The sequence below is a fragment of the Python bivittatus genome, unplaced genomic scaffold, assembly GCF_059951505.1.
Source record: "Python bivittatus isolate LINGU-HERP-01145 unplaced genomic scaffold, Pbiv_v1 ctg000480_np1212, whole genome shotgun sequence".
NCBI lineage: Eukaryota > Metazoa > Chordata > Lepidosauria > Squamata > Pythonidae > Python > Python bivittatus.
Window position 1 is genome coordinate 104,421,775 of NW_028277075.1, and position 19,589 is coordinate 104,441,363.

The window sequence follows — 19,589 nt, forward strand, 5'->3', positions numbered from 1 at the left end:
TGACTTTTGTTTAAGTAGTGACATATTCAGTAGAGAGATTGGCATATCAATCTAGGGGAGCGAAACTCAACAAAGTGCGATTTGGGAGCCCTTAAAAGGCCTTTCCTTTCTGCTGAGTTGAAATATATTCAGCCATTCTCAGATCAGCAAAAAGCAATGCCAGCATGATATTCCTGCCCCCATTAGTAATCCCAATCATACTCTGTTGCCTCTGTTCCCAGTTACTTGGATCTTTCTCCCAAATTGATTGGAGAGGGAGCTTCCTTTGATGAGCCAAGTGGAGGTCACCAGCCTCCCTTAGGACACAGAAAGTTTCTGCAGATGAAGGCTTGTTCCATTTTTCCAATGGCGAAAACAAATTTCCAGCCAGCATACCTTGATCTGGCTTCAGCCAGCCTCTGTGGCAGTCTGAACTGGAGGCTGGCTGAAGCCAGTTCAAGGTATAATGAGTAGGCCACTTTGGTACCAGGGCAGGGAGGGCATGGCATATGGATAAGACCACTACCAGTCCGCTCACTTCCCTGTAAAGTAATGAGTGGCAAAGCCTAATAGTTTTTGTACACTTTAAGGCTGTCCTTAGATGGCATCAGAATACGGGGAACATTGATACAGCTGAGGATAAAAGCACTCATAGGCTAGCGATGAGCTGAAGGCAACATCATAGACAGAAAAAAAAGGTTGCCAGGGCAAATTTTTGCCATGATTATATGCAGTTGAAAAACATCCAAAAATGTACAGATTTGTTGTGACATATAGATGGACCAGAAGTCAAGCATATGCATGACCAATTATACCTGATGTAGTAAAAAAATCAAAAGGGCTCTGGTGTGACCTTTTCAGACATTACTGGCACTTGTAGCATCTATCACATTAGAGGGGGAGCAGTGCCCCCCTGGATTCTACATTGGACAAACAGGTCAGACTTTGTGCAAAATAATTAATGGACACAGGTTTGACAACAGGACTCAAAACAAGGAGAAACTAATACCAGAGCCTTTTGACCTCCCAGAACACTTGATTACAGATATCAACGTTTTGGAGTAAAGAAATGATTCCAACATTATAGAATGAGAGGCTGGCAAATTCCCATATGTCAAAAGGTTTCAGGCTATTTCACAAAGTCTTCACAAACAAATGAGTGTTTAACACATTACAATTACTAACTGTAATCTGTTTCACATATAATTTGCATCTGCATAACCACTCTTTCTTCCCTCCTGCTTATTTCAGTTTTACATCAGTTAAATCACTCCATGCTTCTGATGAAGTAAGGTACAGCACATGTGAGCTTATGCCTTTTAATAAAATATGTTAGTCTGAAAAGGTGCTATCAGACTCCTTCTGATTTTTAACTACTATAGACTTACACGGCTCTCTTCCTACAACATCAAATGTACTCCACTCAGACACTCTGTGGTGTAATATGTTTTTTAGCCTTTAGGATCCCACAAGATCATTTAGCTTATTTGTGCAAATGGTGACTTTTAGTGTAAGTAAATGTACCCAATTCTCTTTCCCAATAGATCACTTTTACTTCTTGGAAGGACAAAATGATGCTTTGCTGTGTGGCAATGGTTCAGATGCAGGGTGAGAGAATGGTCTGTTATATATTATTATTTATATAATACATTATTATTTGTTTGAAAATTGCAGTGATGGTTAAGGGTAAGCAATTTAACTTTTCTTTTAGTATCTGAAGCGTTTCAAATTTGATAATATTTGGGGGGCAGAAGTTAAATGTTTGCATCTAACTTTAAGCTGTAAATTTTGGAGATGGGAGAAGCTATAAACATTTCCCCACTCCTCTTTCTCAGTCTAACTTTTTTATTTATTTTATTTTGGGAAACATTTCTAAAGTCAAAAGAAGCCTTTCTCTTTGTTTCTGGTCTTGAACTGTTATTTAAAAAGATACTAATCTGGTAGGACTGCATTTTATGATGCTGCCTTAAGGATTTAGCTGAGGCAATCAATAGTTTTCCCTAGTTAATGCTGAAAAAGACCAGCTTTCCTCAACTTGGTACCCTCCAATGCTTTGCATTTTAACTGGTTTAATTCTTCAGCCCACATTACCAAATTAAAATCCAACATTCTGGAGGGCATCAAATTGTGGCCATCTCTGCATGTAATTGGCATTCTTCGATTATTTCACATAATACATTTATTTACAAGTGAGTATCATTTTCATTCTATTGAAAATTGACAAGCCATTTGCTCAAGCCTCAGTCTGTAGTAAAGCATACATTGATTAGGATAACCTTTAAAAATGGCAATTTTTTCCTTTTTCTAGTCAATGTCCAGAAGGATATATGTGTGTAAAAGCTGGTAGAAACCCCAACTATGGCTATACAAGTTTTGATACCTTCAGCTGGGCCTTCTTGTCACTCTTTCGGCTGATGACTCAGGACTACTGGGAAAATCTTTACCAACTGGTGAGGGTCTTTGTAAGCAGGGAGTACCAGTAGTAGCACTGAGGCTGACTGTGTAAAGCAGCATTTTAATATGAGAACCTGAATGAATTGCCAAAAAAAAAAAAAAAAGGTTCAGAACTGTTTTCATGTCATGATGGACTGTTTGATTCTGAAACATAACAGTTATATACTCAGACCAGTGAAGAACTTCAAAGTCTATTTGTTTCATTGAGAGTTAATTGTAATTTCCACCACCTGAGGGCCACTCTAGGCTTTATGTGGCATACTGAGGCCTGCATTCCAAAATAGGTGGAACCAAGGCCCATTTGAGAGAGAGGTTGCAGGGTTTGGGGTGTGAAATAAGTGTCTGCAAGCTTGAGGCATTTTTTTCCCTTTTGACCCCCAAATTCTCCACAGTGTAAACAAGTATTGGCAATCTATACCTCCATTCCAAATATTACTGTACTTCAATTTTTATTGTTCCCATCATTGGTCAACTGACTGTTGCTGGTAAGAATTGAAATTGAGCAATGTCTGTAGGGCTACACACCCTTCCCTGCTATGTTATTGAGGGTGCTGACAGAACTGGAACATCCCAGTTGTCCTTAATCTCTTCCTTATGTTTAAGATAGAGGAAGTACCTCTGTCTCAGTGATGAAGGGAGGTGAATTCCAGCTGTGCTTGGTTCAGTAGCTCAGATGTGTCTTTCCATCTATGATTGTTACAGCAGCTGTAGATTTATTTGTAGATTAACATACAACCTTGTACATAAACTCACACATATACCTAATCCAGTCAAACCATCTCTGCTAATAAGGTTATGAACAATGTTTATTTTATGTTCATTCCCTAGACTATAAGAAAGAAGGAGGCTACTATATTTTGGAGGAGTGTTATGAAATTATTTATTCTTTATTTTCTTTTGTAGACTTTGCGAGCTGCTGGCAAAACATATATGATCTTTTTTGTCCTGGTGATTTTCTTGGGTTCTTTCTACCTGATCAACTTGATCCTGGCTGTTGTTGCCATGGCCTATGAAGAGCAGAATCAAGCCACCATGGAAGAAGCTGAGCAAAAAGAGGCCGAGTTCCAGCAGATGCTGGAACAGCTGAAAAAACAACAAGAAGAGGCTCAGGTTACTTAATGGGCGGAATACAACTTTTATATTTTGTCCTCTACTTACACAGGATGACACATAAAGTCATGGTTTTACCTTTTCAAATTTTGAGGCTTTCAGCTGGTCGACCCAGGGGCATGGGTGCTTAGAACATTTCAAGATGACTACCATGTAGTGGGCACGTATATACATATATTCAAACAAGATGTACTGATGACCATTGGAGTATGGAGAACATGACCATATGTTCTCCCTCTTTTGTGGCCCACAATATTGAACCTCCATTTGAGGACAGGAAACTAAAAACACTTGGTGCATTAAGCCTTCAATAGATTTAATATACCTATAAAAACTAAATCTCTTTGTCTTCAAAAATCCTTCCCCCCCCCAAAAGAAAAAAAAATGGGAGAATTGGACCCCAAATATCACTCCTGCTTACCTCATGATGTCATTATGCCACTGTTCAATTCACTAGGGCCCAGAACATTTTTTTTTAAAAGGAAGGGCACTCCTACCTTGGGGCAAAATTTGAACACATAGTGCTAAATGAAGCTCTGTTCTGTAGTTTCAGAATGAATTAAATATCCCTCCATCAGAAATAAAATACAGATAGGGTATTCAGATATTAAATATATCTTCTACAACCACTAAAAAAACCCCTAATTTGATTTTCCTTTCATATTGACCTCTCTGTTAAAAAGGAATCAGTGAATCCTACCTACTAAAAAGGAGTGGACAGGGCACTTTCCTTTTGATGCTACTTCATGAGAGAGGCCAGGGGATTTCAGTCTTCCTTTCTCCCACAGGATCAATCCCCCCTCCCTCCCTTCCTGAGAGCTGTGTTTTTAATAAAGCTGCTTTGACCACCAATAAAAGAGAAATGTCCTTTCTGTGAGTTATTTTTAAAACTCAGGGTAGCATGTTAGTGGGATAGGAATAATCAAAGCAGCTAATAGTCATATCCAGAGTAATAACTGCATCCCTCTCCCCATCCCCATACAGACCTTCATCCTCTGCCTCTTTATCTAGTCTTAAAACCATGAAGTTTAATTTTAACGTACTTAGTGAAATTTGGCTGCAACTAAGAGGAAGCTGGAGTACGCAGAAGACTTGGGGCAAGAGAATTACATGCAGCCCATCGGCCAAAAGCTACTCACCCATGCTTTTTACTGACCTGTTTGCTAAGGGAGGTGGTATTTTTAGCAATTCTCCAGTTTCTTGGTCCTTGTGCTCAATACTGTACTTCTCACTTCAGCAAACACTGGGAAGTAAACTGAACAGCTACCTCTCTTCCCACACAATCGAGGGGTGGTAGACAAAAGCAAGGACTGGCATTTCAAGATTGCTGCAAGACTATCTAAAATGGTAGATCTACTGGGGGTGCAGACCAATGCCCTTTGGTAGAATAAGATCGAACCTGACACACTGAGGTAAATTTAGTGAGATCAAGGTATGCTTCATATTCATTTAAACATGTCACATTATTTGGTAGGTTCCTTTTTTCCTTGAAATATAGAATTACTATAATGAACATCAAACGCATCTGCTTTAAAAAAAAGCCAGCTGTATTAACAGATTGGTATGATGTATCTGAAATGTACTTAATTTTCTCATACCACAGGCAGCAGCTTTAGCCGCCGCAGTGGGTGAATCGAGAGAATTCAGTGAAGTTGGTGGTGTTGGCGGGTTCTCGGAGAGCTCTTCAGCAACATCAAAGTTGAGTTCCAAGAGTGCTAAGGAGAGAAGGAACAGGCGGAAAAAGAGAAAACAGAGAGAACAGTCTGAGGGAGATGAAAAGGATGAGGATGAGTTTCACAAATCAGAATCAGAGGACAGCATCCGCAGGAAAGGCTTTCGATTCTCCATTGAAGGGAACAGATTAACCTACGAGAAAAGATTCTCTTCCCCACACCAGGTATGGAGAATATATGTGGGCAAAATAGATCCTGTAACCCCGTGCACGTTTCACTGCCATAGGGCTTTGGATCACTTTAGGTGTTAACCAAGTGATGGCTTGGTGATCCTCAATAAAATCCTGGGTTTCTCATTCCCCTTTTTCTTCCCATGTATCTACTTAATTAGTTACCACTTGGTATGTGATTGTGCAGAATTAGGACTCATTTCTGCGTTCTGTATCAATTTCTGTGCAAGCCTCAAGGAAAATCTTACTGAGCAAATTGTAAGGCAATTGCTTTGGGGGACTCCTTAGATGAGGAGAATTTGCCTCAAGCTCCTGGCTGTTTTTGCTGCTGCCTCTCCTTTTCCAATGGGCCCAGTCCACTCATATGGAGGCTGCTGCTCCTGTTGTTCCTCTAGCCTTATTTCTTGCTTGCTTAGAAGAAGAGAATACCAAGGTAGCAGCTGCAAGGAAAAGGAACGATGAAAGCTAGAGAGCTCCCGGAATCAGCAGTGGTCTCCCTTCCAAAGGGCAGGCCTTGGCTGGTCCAGTTCTCACCATAAAGCAAATGCCAACATGAAGTGAGCAGGGATTAGTCAGGGTTTTACTCATTTACAATTCACCATATATAGAATGCAAAGTCATGAGAAATGGTGACACTAATTTAGAAGAAATGGTTTAATACATTTTTTAAATATTTTGCTTGTGTTTCATGGAGATAATTCCTGTGCTCTTGAGACAGCACCCAAAAATATCTGTGTTCATTAATTTCCTTATAATATCATGATTGCATAATACTTAGGAAGGATCTTTAATCTTCCCATTGCCTTTCAAGCTGTTTATGGATGCTTCTGATCTTGCATTCCCTTGCAGTCTTTGCTGAGCATCCGCGGATCGCTGTTTTCCCCCAGGCGCAGCAGCAAAGCGAGTCTCTTCAGCTTCAGAGGCCGAGCAAAGGATCTTGGATCAGAGAATGACTTTGCTGATGATGAGCACAGCACGTTTGAAGACAACGAGAGCAGGAGAGATTCCCTCTTTGTTCCTCACCGGCACAGTGAACGCCGCAACAGTAACATCAGTCAAGCCAGCCGATCGTCCAGGGTGGTCCCTGTCCTTCCGGCAAATGGGAAGATGCACAGCACGGTGGACTGCAATGGGGTGGTTTCCTTAGTTGGTGGGCCTCCTCCTCTGATGTCACCCACTGGGCAGCTTCTGCCTGAGGTAATAAGAGATCAGTGTAACTACCATTGGCTCAAGGACTGTACCAAACTTTGCCTGGCATGTGAAGAAAGTTGGGAGGCCAATTTTGACGGGGTGCTTTCAGGAGCTTTAAGGCATTGTAAGGGATGAAATGAGCGCTTTACGCACCTGTAAGGCATTCATCTGGTCTGTTAAATTCCCCCAGGCTCCTAAAAGAGCAAAGAAAGGGTCAGGAATTCCAAAAGGGTTGGTGACAACCTGCAGACAATCTTTTGGCCACATGTTTTTCACTTTGTAGTGGACAAAACAGCATTGATTTGAAACTTGGATTCAGATCTGCATGCACTTTGGCACTGGAGCAGATTAAACTAGAAATGCCCTTGGCTGCTACATTAGCTTGTAAATCAAAATAAACTGAAAAAAACACCTCTAATTAGGCTTTCAGAAGAACTCGTGAGAGCATATGCTGTTAAGCTAAAGCTCAGAGCTTTCCTATGATAAGGAATCCTGCACAAGAAGAGTTCTTGGTCATGGGGGGAACTAAGATACAGAATTTCCCTTCAGCCCTTTGAAGAGAGTAATTTCATCCCAGGTGTTTCCAGCTGTGCATTGCTGGTTCTGTCAACATTGGGTGATACAGGTTTTCTGCTGCTTCTGCCAACAAGAGCTTTTGTGTGGCCACACTTCTACTGTTCTTATTATTTTGGGAAGAAGGAACACCATTTGCCTATTTCATTCCACTTCCTGTTTCATTCCACTTCCATGGCTGTCCAGGTGTTGCCATGTCTGAGAACAGGGTTGAACGTGCTACCAACACTGCCATTTTCTTGCAGCACTAGTTGACATGGAAGTTATCAGTCTCTGCCTCCAACTTCATCCCACATCCCTCCTTCCCATCTGTACTTTTGGACAGGGTTTAATGCTCTTTCAGAAGAATGCTAGACCCACATCCAGAAATAGCCCAACTGACAATTTGATGGGTGGTTCAACATGATATTTCAGGCACCTGCTTACACTCACTCAATCCTGCTCCACTTTAGGGAGAATGATTGCTGATAGTTTTTCTACTAGAAAGCAGTGTTTGGTGGAATGGGAAATAAAGCTAGGGGAACTGACCAATTGCTTTCCTTAACCTGCCTTGCATTAAAACAGTAAGGGCAACATTTACCACCAGCCATATTACTTTGGCAAAATAGGGCTTGACAATCAAGACAGCAAATTTTATTCAAGCATACTTTTCTGGCAACTCAGAGACTGGTGGTTAGCTCCTTAATGTGGCCATATGACTGTGCACATAGAGTAAAGAGGTGGAAGAAATGTAGTTTAAATAAAGGATTTTTGTTTTATAATGTTCCTATCTGATTTTTCAATGGTTGTAAGCACAACTTGGAACACTGTGTAACATGAGTAGTGTTTCAGCAGTTTGTCACACAACTAAATCAAAGAAACATTAACATTAAAGGACAAAGGAGAACTGGAACTCCTTTGAAGTGAGATTAAGACATTCAATACTTCCCCTTAAAGGATGCCAGTCAGTAGCCATCTTTCTTTTTAATCCAGAAGCACTCTAAACAATACTGTTGATGATGTAGCATCACTCTGAAGGGAATTTTCATTATTTGTTTAAAAAATGTTCCTAAGGACAGAAAATTAGGTTGACAATACTTAACTCAAGGGCACTGTTAGAACAATGCTGTTTCTTCATATAATGTCACTCCATCTGCTTCTGACAAAAAAGAAAAAGAAAATCTGGGCTGCACACATTCAAATGACCGCTAGTTGGCAGCAAAAACATACAGAAAACGCACCCTTTGCTGCCATCTCCTGATTGTGCAGATTTATGCAAGCCAGATCTGGTAGCTTTAGTCATTAGTGACAACTATTAGAAGCAGTAATGATGCTGGCCAATGAGTTTCATACCCAGCCTTTTATTTCTCTGCTCTTAAAAGGCCTCTCCTCATTTTCATATCATACACTTAGGATGGCGAAATGAAAAAAGGGAAATTATAAGGCTAGTCTACAATAAATATGAGCATTAACTTTTACAAATGGAAGTTAATGTAACTGTTTATTTGTATGTAAATATAACTGATTAACTAAACTTTAACGTCCTTAGCTAAATCCTTAAGGCATCTTTAATTGGATTACTTCTTTACTTAAGACTATTTGGGCTGCAGAAATCCAGAAGGCAATGGGATGATGCAGAGCTAAAGTTTTCTGTATCTAGTCCTGGGTAACTTTTGCACACAAGCATTGAGCCAAGAGGCACTAAGCCCTTTTTCATACAGGTAATGGAAATGTATTGTTCAAGACAAATGATCTCTCTGACTTACTTTTGTATATCCGGAAGATATATCATGTGTAGTGGTAGCAGACTATTTTTACAAAGTAAAAAATAACAATATTCTTCCAGTTCATAAGTACTATATTTTCAGGGCACCACTACAGAAACAGAGTTAAGAAAAAGGCGCTCCAGTTCCTACCACATGTCAATGGATTTTCTCTCTGATCCTACTGCAAGGCAAAGAGCCATGAGTATAGCTAGCATACTTACCAACACAATGGAAGGTAAGCATTCCATCAAAACAAGACTTCCAAAATTCAGAGGGCAAGAGCTGAACTCCCATGACAGAAAGAAAGCAACATCTTCATATTCATTCATTTAAATTTTACTAATCGACTCTTGTTGGCCATTGATTTTTGTACCCTATATAAACCTTTTCCTTATGACCACTACTGAGGCTATAATGTTAAGACCTAAAAAAAACTAGTAGAGATGTCAGATTTGTTGTTCTAGGAGAGAATTCTAAGCATTCTGATCCTCTGGATTAATTCAGTTCAGAGAGCAAATCAAACCAGGGTCCAAACTATGGTCTGAGCTTTCAGACACACAGTGCTCCCAATGGAACGGACCCAGTGCTGCTTTTCTGCTTTCATTCTCCCTCTGTTTACTCTCATTTCCACACTGCAACAATTTCTTGAGCTAGAACAGGATTCTAATTAGAGCTTGCCCACTCCAGCTTTTCATAGTTTACAAATTCAAACATAAGAGCCAACCGCCATTAGCATAAATACAGTTCACAAAGCAGCTTCAAATATTTCTGTAAGTTGACACAGATTCAGACATAGCACAAACTATGGGTTGGGTTTGTAGTGTTAGATCAGAGTGTAGGCCAGCCCGATTTCCTAAATGCCAACTGAAACTCTTAACTACAGTAGGCCTGTGTGTGAAGCTTTTTGCCAGAGGTGATACGTCTTGCCTCAACAAACATGCATACAATTTACCTTGACAAGGGGGTTCCTGTTGCCTTATAACCCCATTGTAATCTCTTACTGCTTCCTCCATTTTGCCTTGTCCTGCACTTGTAAAAACTAGAAGAGGCTTCAGGATAGATGGTGCAGGTGTGCAAAGGTTTCTCTGACACTTCCATGTACAGAATCCTGTTCCAGGTTCTGAAAGTGCCAGAGAAGGTTGCAGGGAAGGTTTTTGAAGTCCTAGAGAAAGCTGTAGAAGAAAGTTCTTAAGGACATTGTGGAGGTAATGCAACCATTTTGCTTTACTGATATTAGTAATGTGGAGCTGTTTCAGGAAGCAATTTTGGGGGGATTCTCTTCTCAGAACTTTGTCAACTGTCTGTGGAGCCTTGCCCAGCCCTAAATTACAGTCAAGCAAATCACTGCTGTGTGTCTACCTGTGAGGAAGACAGGGGAAGATCCCCTCCTTCCCACGACACACAAAAGAAAAATATCGCTAGCATACAGCTTCTCCCAATCCACGTTTAATAAAGAATACATGTTTGCATTTTTCTGGCCATTTGTAAAAAATATGATGAGCCATCGTTACAGAGGGAAGTCATTCCTAGAATCCCTGTCATGCTGGATTCTTGACATACGTGTTGAATGGATGAATCAGGTAGCTTTTTAAATGTTCTCTTTTTGTACGCCTTCTTTTCACTCTTTCTAGAACTTGAGGAATCCAGGCAGAAGTGCCCTCCCTGCTGGTACAAATTTGCTAACATGTGCTTAATCTGGGATTGCTGCACTCCTTGGCTGAAAATAAAACATATTGTTAATTTGATCGTGATGGATCCATTTGTTGACCTGGCTATTACCATCTGCATTGTTTTAAACACTTTGTTTATGGCGATGGAACATTACCCAATGACCCAGCAGTTTAACAACGTACTGTCCGTTGGAAATTTGGTAAGTCTTCTGCAGTCCCATAAGAGAGCAAAGAGTTATATTTATTGAATAGATTGCCGAATATCTTGGACTCTCTAGTTAGATCTAGTTTAAGTCAATCTTTGGAGTCCTTGGGGTTCTCTGAGCTTGGTTCTTTTCTTGCAAACGTTTCATTACCCGGCTAGGTAACATCTTCATTGCTAAAATGGGATGGGGTTTGCTCTCTGTTTATGTGCTGTGGCCTGCAAGTCATTCTTTTTTAGGTTCCATTAAAATCAACAGGTTGTGGCTGAAGTCCCATTGATTTCAATGCTAGTAATAGTTTGAACAGTTCTAAGTATGGAGCCAGATTGCAGGCAGGGGATGATATTTGCTGCTTATAAAATCTGCCAGCTTCTACAGGAGTGTTCTCAACCTTGGTGACTTGAAGATGTGTGGACTTCAACTCCCAGAATTCCCCAGCCAGCCAAGCTGGCTAGGGAATTCTGGGAGTTGAAGTCCACACATCTTCAAGTGGCTAGGGTTGAGAAACAGTGCTGTAGAGTGATTGGTATCAAATGGCTTTCTTCGCTGCCTGTTCCCAGCCACAGCTACAGGGGAGCCAGAAGGATGAATGATGAAAGGAGCATTGCACCATCAGGGTAAAATGCATGCCCAAAGAGAGCAGAATTTGCAAAACAATGCTGCTTTAATCACTTTGACAACAGCAGGAGGTTTCTGCAATTGCCCATGCCTATACCAGTGGCCTGTTTAAAAAACACATATTAGCTCAGGTTGTTGTAGATCTGGAATCCAGTGCAGTGACATCCCTCCTGTCTTGCCTGCAGGATAAGGGAATTAGATCCAGTGGACCTGTAGCTGCCAGTGAGAAATCCTGTCTTGAGGCCAAATGCAGACAGGAACCCTGCCAATGAAGCAACATTATTTCTCTATTGACAGTTTTGCAGTTCGTAAAATGTAAAGGATCTGAACCCATAATTTTATTTTAATGTTTTTTTTACTGGACCATTTAATAAACTGTGATGTCTTGGATCTATATGTAAAACTGTAATTTCTTTAGAAATAGAAGTGCTCACAATCACCTCTTCAGGAGAAGCTTAATTCATTGGTAAAAGCTTTGCTTTGCATGCAGAACTCTATATTCAGTTCAGGGAATCTCCAGTTTAAAAGAAAAGGTAGCAAGCAATTCTAGAGATGCACCGCTACATAAAATAGACAAGAAGTGGACATGCTTCATGACTGGGGCTTTTTTTGGGGGTGGGGGGTCGGAATCCAGAAGTTGCACCAAAGAGTTCAGATGCAAAATAATGGTATGAATAAATAGATATATGTTAAAAAATAAAGTACACAATAGATCTGGGTATTTTATATACAGTATATTCAGTCCAGGAATTTGTGATGAATATCAGAACTAAGTTCAAAAGTTCTCTTGCACAAATATTCATTCCTAATTTTTCCCCACATTCTTTTCAATAGACCTTTCTAATAGTTGCTATTGCTAGTGGGGGAAAGTCGATCAGAAACTTAAGCTAATTTATTATAGATGCCCAGAGATTTACTAGTAGATCCTGATCTGTCTTCTGCTAGATAAAGAATATTGGAATGACTAAACCAGTGTTGTCCAAACTTGGCCACTTTAAGATGAGTGGACTTCAACTCCCAGAATTCCCCAGCCAGCATGGCTGGCTGGGGAATTCTGGGAGTTGAAGTCCACTCATCTTAAAGTGGCCAAGTTTGGACAACACTGAGGTAAACAAATAGCCTGACCTCTTATGAGATAGCTTCTTTATGAGCAGGGAATATCTGAGACTGAATCTTATGCCTAGTGATAAGGATTATAGAAAAATGGTGTGTATACACATATCAGAATACAGATTTCCCATTTCTCAAAATATCAAGGTGTTCAGTTGGAGGTGTATTTTTTACATTTATTTATTTATTTATTTATTTTTATTTATTTATTTATTATTAATTTTTTATGTCCTCCTGCTGCTGTCTTCCCTTTATCTTTCTCAACAACATTTTTATGAATAGACCACTCAGTGTTATTTAGGACTGATGACAAATGATGTTTTTTGTGTGCAGGTGTTTACTGGCATTTTCACAGCAGAAATGTTTCTCAAGATAATTGCCATGGATCCTTATTATTATTTCCAAGAAGGATGGAATATTTTTGATGGCATCATAGTCAGCCTGAGCTTGATGGAGTTGGGTCTTGCAAATGTGGAAGGATTATCAGTCCTAAGATCCTTCAGATTGGTAAATATCCATAGGAGGTTTCAAGAAACATTTTGATCACATTATATATTCAGAGTAATCAAATTGTGAATATACATATTGTATATTTTATTTCTTTTATCTGAATTTTATGCAACAATAAAATAAGTCAATAGCTAATTGCATGAAGAATATAACAGCACATCTGGTTAGTATTTTCTTAGGAATTAAATTCATCAAGACCAATAAGACCTTTTCCAAAATAAGTCTGTACACATCTTGAGTCTCAAACACAGTTACTTAAGCCACCAATACATATTGGTTTTGCATGCTCAGGAGGACCCTCACATGGATTTCTAAATCCAGTGTCCATTGTCAGGAACAGAATTTCTGCATAAAATAACTCTTTTCTGTTATTAATAAAAATCAAAAGTAATTAACACTGATACTGATGCCTGTGTACTTTTATTTTTTTCAGCTTCGAGTTTTCAAATTGGCAAAATCTTGGCCAACATTAAACATGTTGATAAAGATTATTGGCAACTCAGTAGGTGCCTTGGGAAATTTGACCTTGGTTTTGGCTATCATTGTCTTCATTTTTGCCGTGGTTGGAATGCAGTTGTTTGGCAAAAACTACAAGGAATGTGTCTGCAAGATCTCTAATGATTGTGAACTCCCACGCTGGCACATGAATGACTTTTTTCATTCTTTCTTGATTGTCTTTCGAGTTCTTTGTGGCGAATGGATAGAGACTATGTGGGACTGTATGGAGGTTGCTGGACAACCCATGTGCCTTACTGTTTTCATGATGGTCATGGTGATTGGCAATTTAGTGGTATGTATCAAACAAATGCCAACTTAAGGCAAATAGAGCATTACAACTGGATTCTTTAAATATTGACACTTAACAGAAGTTTAAACCAGTTTAGATAGTATTTTTTTTTACTTTTCTATGCTATTCAACAAGTCATGCAATTCATTGAATTTAAATATATGTACATATTTCCCTGCCCTACTGTACATGTAGAAAAATCTTTCCACTTCCATTGTCAGAAAGAGTAGGGTTTTTTTTAAAGGGCATTTCTATTATAATTGTCATGGCCTTATTACCCCATTTTAACATGGAAACACAAGAAGCTGCCTTATATGAAGTCAGATCACTGATCCAGTGAACTCTATGGTGTCTATGCTCCAGGTAGAGAACATCTTTCCACCTCCAGAAAGATGGTAACATTAGATCAAAAGTACAAACCATGATCTGTAAATCTGAATCATTGTGCTTAGTCAATACAGTGTTAGGGAATCTTAAATAGTCAAATTAATACATCTTCTGCTAGAGAATATCACCTAACACAGAAGTGGGTTAATAAGAATGTTGATCTAATTCAGTGTTGGTTCCTTATGTTCAAAAATATGTCAGATTAGGAAGCAGAACATAGGCATTAAAATAGTCTGATATGAGCGTAATCAAGATGAAACAACACTTACACCAACATATTCAAACAATGTGGTCAATAGCATGATAAATTGAGTGACCTTTCTTTTTTTTTTAATAGGTTTTGAATCTTTTTCTGGCCTTGCTCTTGAGCTCCTTCAGTTCAGACAATCTTGCTGCTACAGATGATGATAATGAAATGAACAACCTCCAGATTGCAGTGGCGAGGATTCAGAAAGGAATAGATTTTGTAAAAAGAAAAGCTAATGAATTTGTAGAAAAGGCATTTGTGAGAAAACAAAAGGCTTTGGATGAAATCAAGCCCCTTGAAGATCTAAACAATAAGAAAGACAGTTGCGTTTCTAATCATATGATAGTAGATATTGGCAAAGATTTTAACTATCTGAAAGATGGCAATGGGACTACCAGTGGCATAGGAAGCAGCGTGGAAAAATACATCATTGATGAAAGCGATTACATGTCATTCATAAATAATCCAAGTGTAACTGTGACAGTACCCATTGCTGTTGGAGAATCAGATTTTGAAAATTTAAATACGGAGGAGTTTAGCAGTGAGTCAGATTTGGAAGAAAGCAAAGAGGTAGGTCTTGTGTAATATACAACACATATATTGTAGTGTTCTTTTCAAAACACGAGCAACTCTTACTAAAAAGTTAAACTGACAGTTTACTATTTTCATACCTTTGCAAATAAATCCACATATTTTAATATTGTACATATTGAATGCCAACAGACCATAATTGGCCATTAAGGTCATTCTAGATATGTTGGCCCTGGAGTTTAACATTAGCCTCATATTCTGAATGTTTTTATTTTTCTAACTCATAGAAAAAAATACAGGCTTGCAATTAAATATTCATTATTCATAGCAGAATTTCAGGGAATATTAGTAGAAGATGCTCCACAGCTCTTTAGCTTATATTACAACTGTGTCCATTGGGAGACCTGTGTGATTCAAGAGCCATTCTATTCTTCAGTATTTAGAAACTGGTGATACTGGCTCAAATGGGATGGGAGCTAACTTGCAGCGTTAAATGTAGATCAAGTCATCTCTCAAATGTTAATGCTCTCTAAATGAGATATTGATGACTTAGGTTTGTCAAAATTGCAGTGTTTTGCACACTCTAATACTAGCATTCACATGAAAAGTAGATGCACTCATTTTACTTGGTTTGTAACTCAATTTTTTATTACTTTGTAACTCATTAGAGGTTGAAGTTTTTTATGAAGGATCAAGGCATTGCACAGTCTTGAATCCTGTCCAACCAGCTCTAGAGCCATTTTCTTTTCCCAATTTTTCTTGGTGATGCATGTCAGCTATTGTCATTGTGGCTTCAAATTGCATCTATTGTATTACTTTGAGGAGAAATTCAGTCTGGTTCATTAAAGCCAGATTTAGAACCTGCTTACTGGTTAGAACCTGGTTATTTATGGAACTTTTTAAAAATTGTCTGGGTAATGGATAGACACCCCTTCCACTCCAGAGCAGTAAGGGAAGTAACTGAAGTAAAATACTTGCATCACTCCTTGGGAACAACTGAACAATTTTTCAATCACTTATTAAGCCACTTACAATTTAATTGTTGATTTATAAAGGGCTAGATTGGCAACCCCAGTTTTAAGAAATACCAAATTAAATGGTATATAATATGATAAATAATTAATTAGCTAACCATTTTAAATACTTGTATTCTACCTTTCAGGGCAAAGCCCTTCCAGTGCAACTTGCAAAATCATGGAACACCGTAACTGAAATAAAACAATCTAGATGGAAAGACTCAATACAACAGCAGTTTAAACAGTTTTAGAAACCCATTCCCATACCTTTAGTAGATTACAGATGGAAAACTAAGTCCCTGAAGCCAAAAGACTTATTTGGGGAAGAGTCTTGATACTCCTTCCCTTTAATCTAGTATCTCAATATGAATTTCAGGCAATATAAAAATTGTGGTAATTTTCCTATGAAATGTTTATTATAACAACTTCCAATATTTTAGTTTGCAATCCAGCCAAATTTAAATTTCACATCTCATTTATTTTCATGGAAGAGTTAGAGAGTTACTTAAATCTCTTTTTTTTAGATTTAGATTTTTATTTTTATTCTTGATGTATCCTTTATACTTTTTTAATGACTGTACCCCACCTTCCTTATCCTGGTGTATGACTGTAATAAAGATTTGATCTGATTTGATCTCACACATCTGTGCAATGAAAAACTTTAATCAATTCTACACATAGCTTATTTATTCAGAATTTTTTATATATACATGACTTAGCTAGGTTCATCAGAAATTCATCAATATTTCTTTAACTATATTACAATATTCAAAGGGAAATTTACTGTTCTTTAAGTTTGGACCTCTTGAGCTGTTTATTATCATCAATCATCTTCCATTAATTTTCATTAACATATAATTATATAATTCCACTCATTTAAGATTTTGATGTCACTTTAAGTTACTTTAGAAATGAATTGTCCAGCTTTTCATAAATACAATTCTTCAAGGATACATCTCCATTTTTAATACTGCTTTGGGACATCTATTAGCTAAAATTCAAGGGATGAAATTTAATGAAGTAATGAAATTGCTACCATCACCAGAGCTGAGAAAAAGGCAATTTCATTCATTCATTCATTCACTCCAATAAAGTAATTCTGTACCACCCAACTTCTCAAAACTCAAGAGTCCTTTATCCTGACTACCCAGCCTTTCCTCTCCCTTTAGCTTTCTGGAGCAGATTTTTTTTAGAATACGTGGGAAGCTGCAAGAGACAGAGAGAAAATAATGTTTCCAGCCAAATTTTTTATTATTCAATCACTCAGGGAATTTTGCAAAGTCTCCATTCATCATTTTTAATCCTCCCATCTTTTCCCACTACTTCTCCCATCATTATTTTTTGCCAGAGAACCTCTGTAAATGAGGAAGACCTGGAATAACTGTGCATTGCCTTCTGATCAGTACCACTAGGATCCCTCCAGGGTCTCTCAAAAACAAAATCTAACATTCATTAACAGTTCTTAAGGCCATTGATTTCCAAAGGAGAGATTTAGACCACAGTCCTGCTTTCTTTGTGGGAATTCTCTATGTGAACAAGGAAAGATTTGGGAAAGAGGGGTTATACTGTCTCACTACCACTCAGCTCAGAAGCCACCTAGTTTTCCAAATATTATTCCTCTTATTGAGATGATGTGGTGAGTTTCATCAAGCACTGTGCTTCCTTTTACTCCTGGCTGGCATTGCACCCAGTGTGATGCCGGGCTTCTCATAAAAAGAAAAGCTTAGTGGGATCTTAATATCCTGTGAGAAAGCACGATAGGAACTTTCATGCTCCGCACCCACAGAAAATGCAATGAACCCCTAAGCTCATGCTTAAATTTTCTATAGAAATCAGTGAGAAAATGTGTAACTTTCCCTTCATGCATATAATAAATAGATTTAGGTCTAAAAATTAAGCTTTTTTTTTTTATGCAAGTGAAGAGATGATCACAAAAGACTCCTTTTTCAGACTCGTGTCTGACTCTTTGTGCTTCCGTAAGAAATTCATCTATGGTTAATTTTCATTGCCCATGTTAATAATACAAATAATTGCAAATACCTTGGCAAGTAGCCCTGGCAGTATATTGTGTGGCTTGCTTTTAGAATGTGAGTACTCAAATATGTGGGCTTTCCATAGTTAATTTTCCATTACGTAAGTCAACCCTTGTCTTAATCTCTGGATCTTGGCTTTTTAAAAATTTATTTATTTATTTAAATGATTTATAAGCCCCCCCCCCCTCCCCCAGTCTCACAGCAGTGACTCTGGGTGACATACAAAGATTAAAACTACCACCACAACATATAACCCCTAATCCCCTGGTTAAAACAATACCCCCAAAACAAAAAGTCACATTACCAGCAGAGCCACGGTAATTCAGTCCCGTGGTAACTCATTAGTGGCCAGATAAAGTATAACCTGCATAGTTAGGTGTAGCTTCCCATAAATCATTGTGAAAAAAAATCACTGAGATCCAAATTGTGTTGGCAGCATTTTCTATGCAGAGGTCTCCATATTGGCAACTTGGGACTAAGAAAGCCAAACCGCATAGGGGGTTTCCTACCACTTTTCTTAGGAATATTTGGAACTGAGCAACATCAAAACGTTCTGTTGGCCTGATGGATTAATTCTAGAGTGTTTTGTTTTGTTTTTTAAGTAGAGAATGTTTTTGTGAAAGTATTCTTCCCATGTTTAGTTTAACTCATCATGTTTAGAAAAAGGAAGAAATTTTAGCCTGATCATCTGAAAGGCCTGGGGAGGAAGGTTGAGGAACTGGAGGTATTTTCATTTATTTGTTTGTTTTTGAAAGGATCTCCTTCAAATATTTCCCAGGTCACATTACATTTTAGTAGCCCACTGATTTTTGTATCACAGTTCTACGTTTCACTGGAATTCAGCCTTCAGGTGAGAGTGATAAATCTTCCTTTCAGTGAATAAAATGTTGAACCCTCCCCCCCCCCGATAAAATCTAAAGGGAAAACAGTTCCTGTTCGCCTAAAGATTACTAAGTGTTATTGGGTTATATCAGGAGTGGATCTTTTGGCTAATGTTTGCCTTTGGAAGAAACAGTTGAGTAATTACTAGCACTTTGGTCCTTCTCATTACATGAATAACAAGGTTTTGTGCCTGCTGTCCATTAGGGAACCTTTTTTTAAAAAATGCACCTGAATTGTTACTTTTGACTTTCGTTTAGAGCTGGTTAGAGTTTTGGACAATACAACAAAACTAATAGATGCAGACTTTTTTGTACTTTCCTTCCCATGGCAGATTTTTCAGCCTCTTTGAAAAGCTCCACTTGTGGAAAGCATTTCCACTTAGTTTTCAGGATCTTCCCTCAAAACTCTGGACTCCATGAATTATCCCATTCATCGGGTTTCCCAACCTTCTGTTAGGCTTTTGCAAGGAAAGATAAGTTATTTTGGCAAGTAAAGAGAGAGCGAAGTCCACTTCCATCAGCTCCAATGTACACATCTAAATCTGGATCCAACCCAGATCTTGTGTGATATAAGATGGATAGAAGACATTTGTTTATGGTGTTTGATTGTGAAACTCTATGTCACGTTTTATGTTGAATAC

General features: G+C 38.4%; 1 protein-coding gene across 2 annotated transcripts in view; it reads left to right on the forward strand.

The window, feature by feature from the left end:
* LOC103057272 (sodium channel protein type 2 subunit alpha) overlaps nucleotides 1-19,589 on the forward strand; it is a 101,582-nt gene that overhangs the window by 54,203 nt on the left and 27,790 nt on the right. For both annotated transcript variants that reach the window (XM_088146688.1, XM_088146687.1), the window contains 10 exons: nucleotides 1,524-1,587; nucleotides 2,288-2,429; nucleotides 3,337-3,543; nucleotides 5,147-5,440; nucleotides 6,296-6,643; nucleotides 9,058-9,190; nucleotides 10,587-10,825; nucleotides 12,890-13,063; nucleotides 13,500-13,856; nucleotides 14,578-15,057. In XM_088146688.1, the coding sequence (XP_088002814.1) occupies nucleotides 1,524-1,587; nucleotides 2,288-2,429; nucleotides 3,337-3,543; nucleotides 5,147-5,440; nucleotides 6,296-6,643; nucleotides 9,058-9,190; nucleotides 10,587-10,825; nucleotides 12,890-13,063; nucleotides 13,500-13,856; nucleotides 14,578-15,057 (2,438 nt within the window). The remainder of the gene's footprint in view (nucleotides 1-1,523; nucleotides 1,588-2,287; nucleotides 2,430-3,336; nucleotides 3,544-5,146; nucleotides 5,441-6,295; nucleotides 6,644-9,057; nucleotides 9,191-10,586; nucleotides 10,826-12,889; nucleotides 13,064-13,499; nucleotides 13,857-14,577; nucleotides 15,058-19,589) is intronic.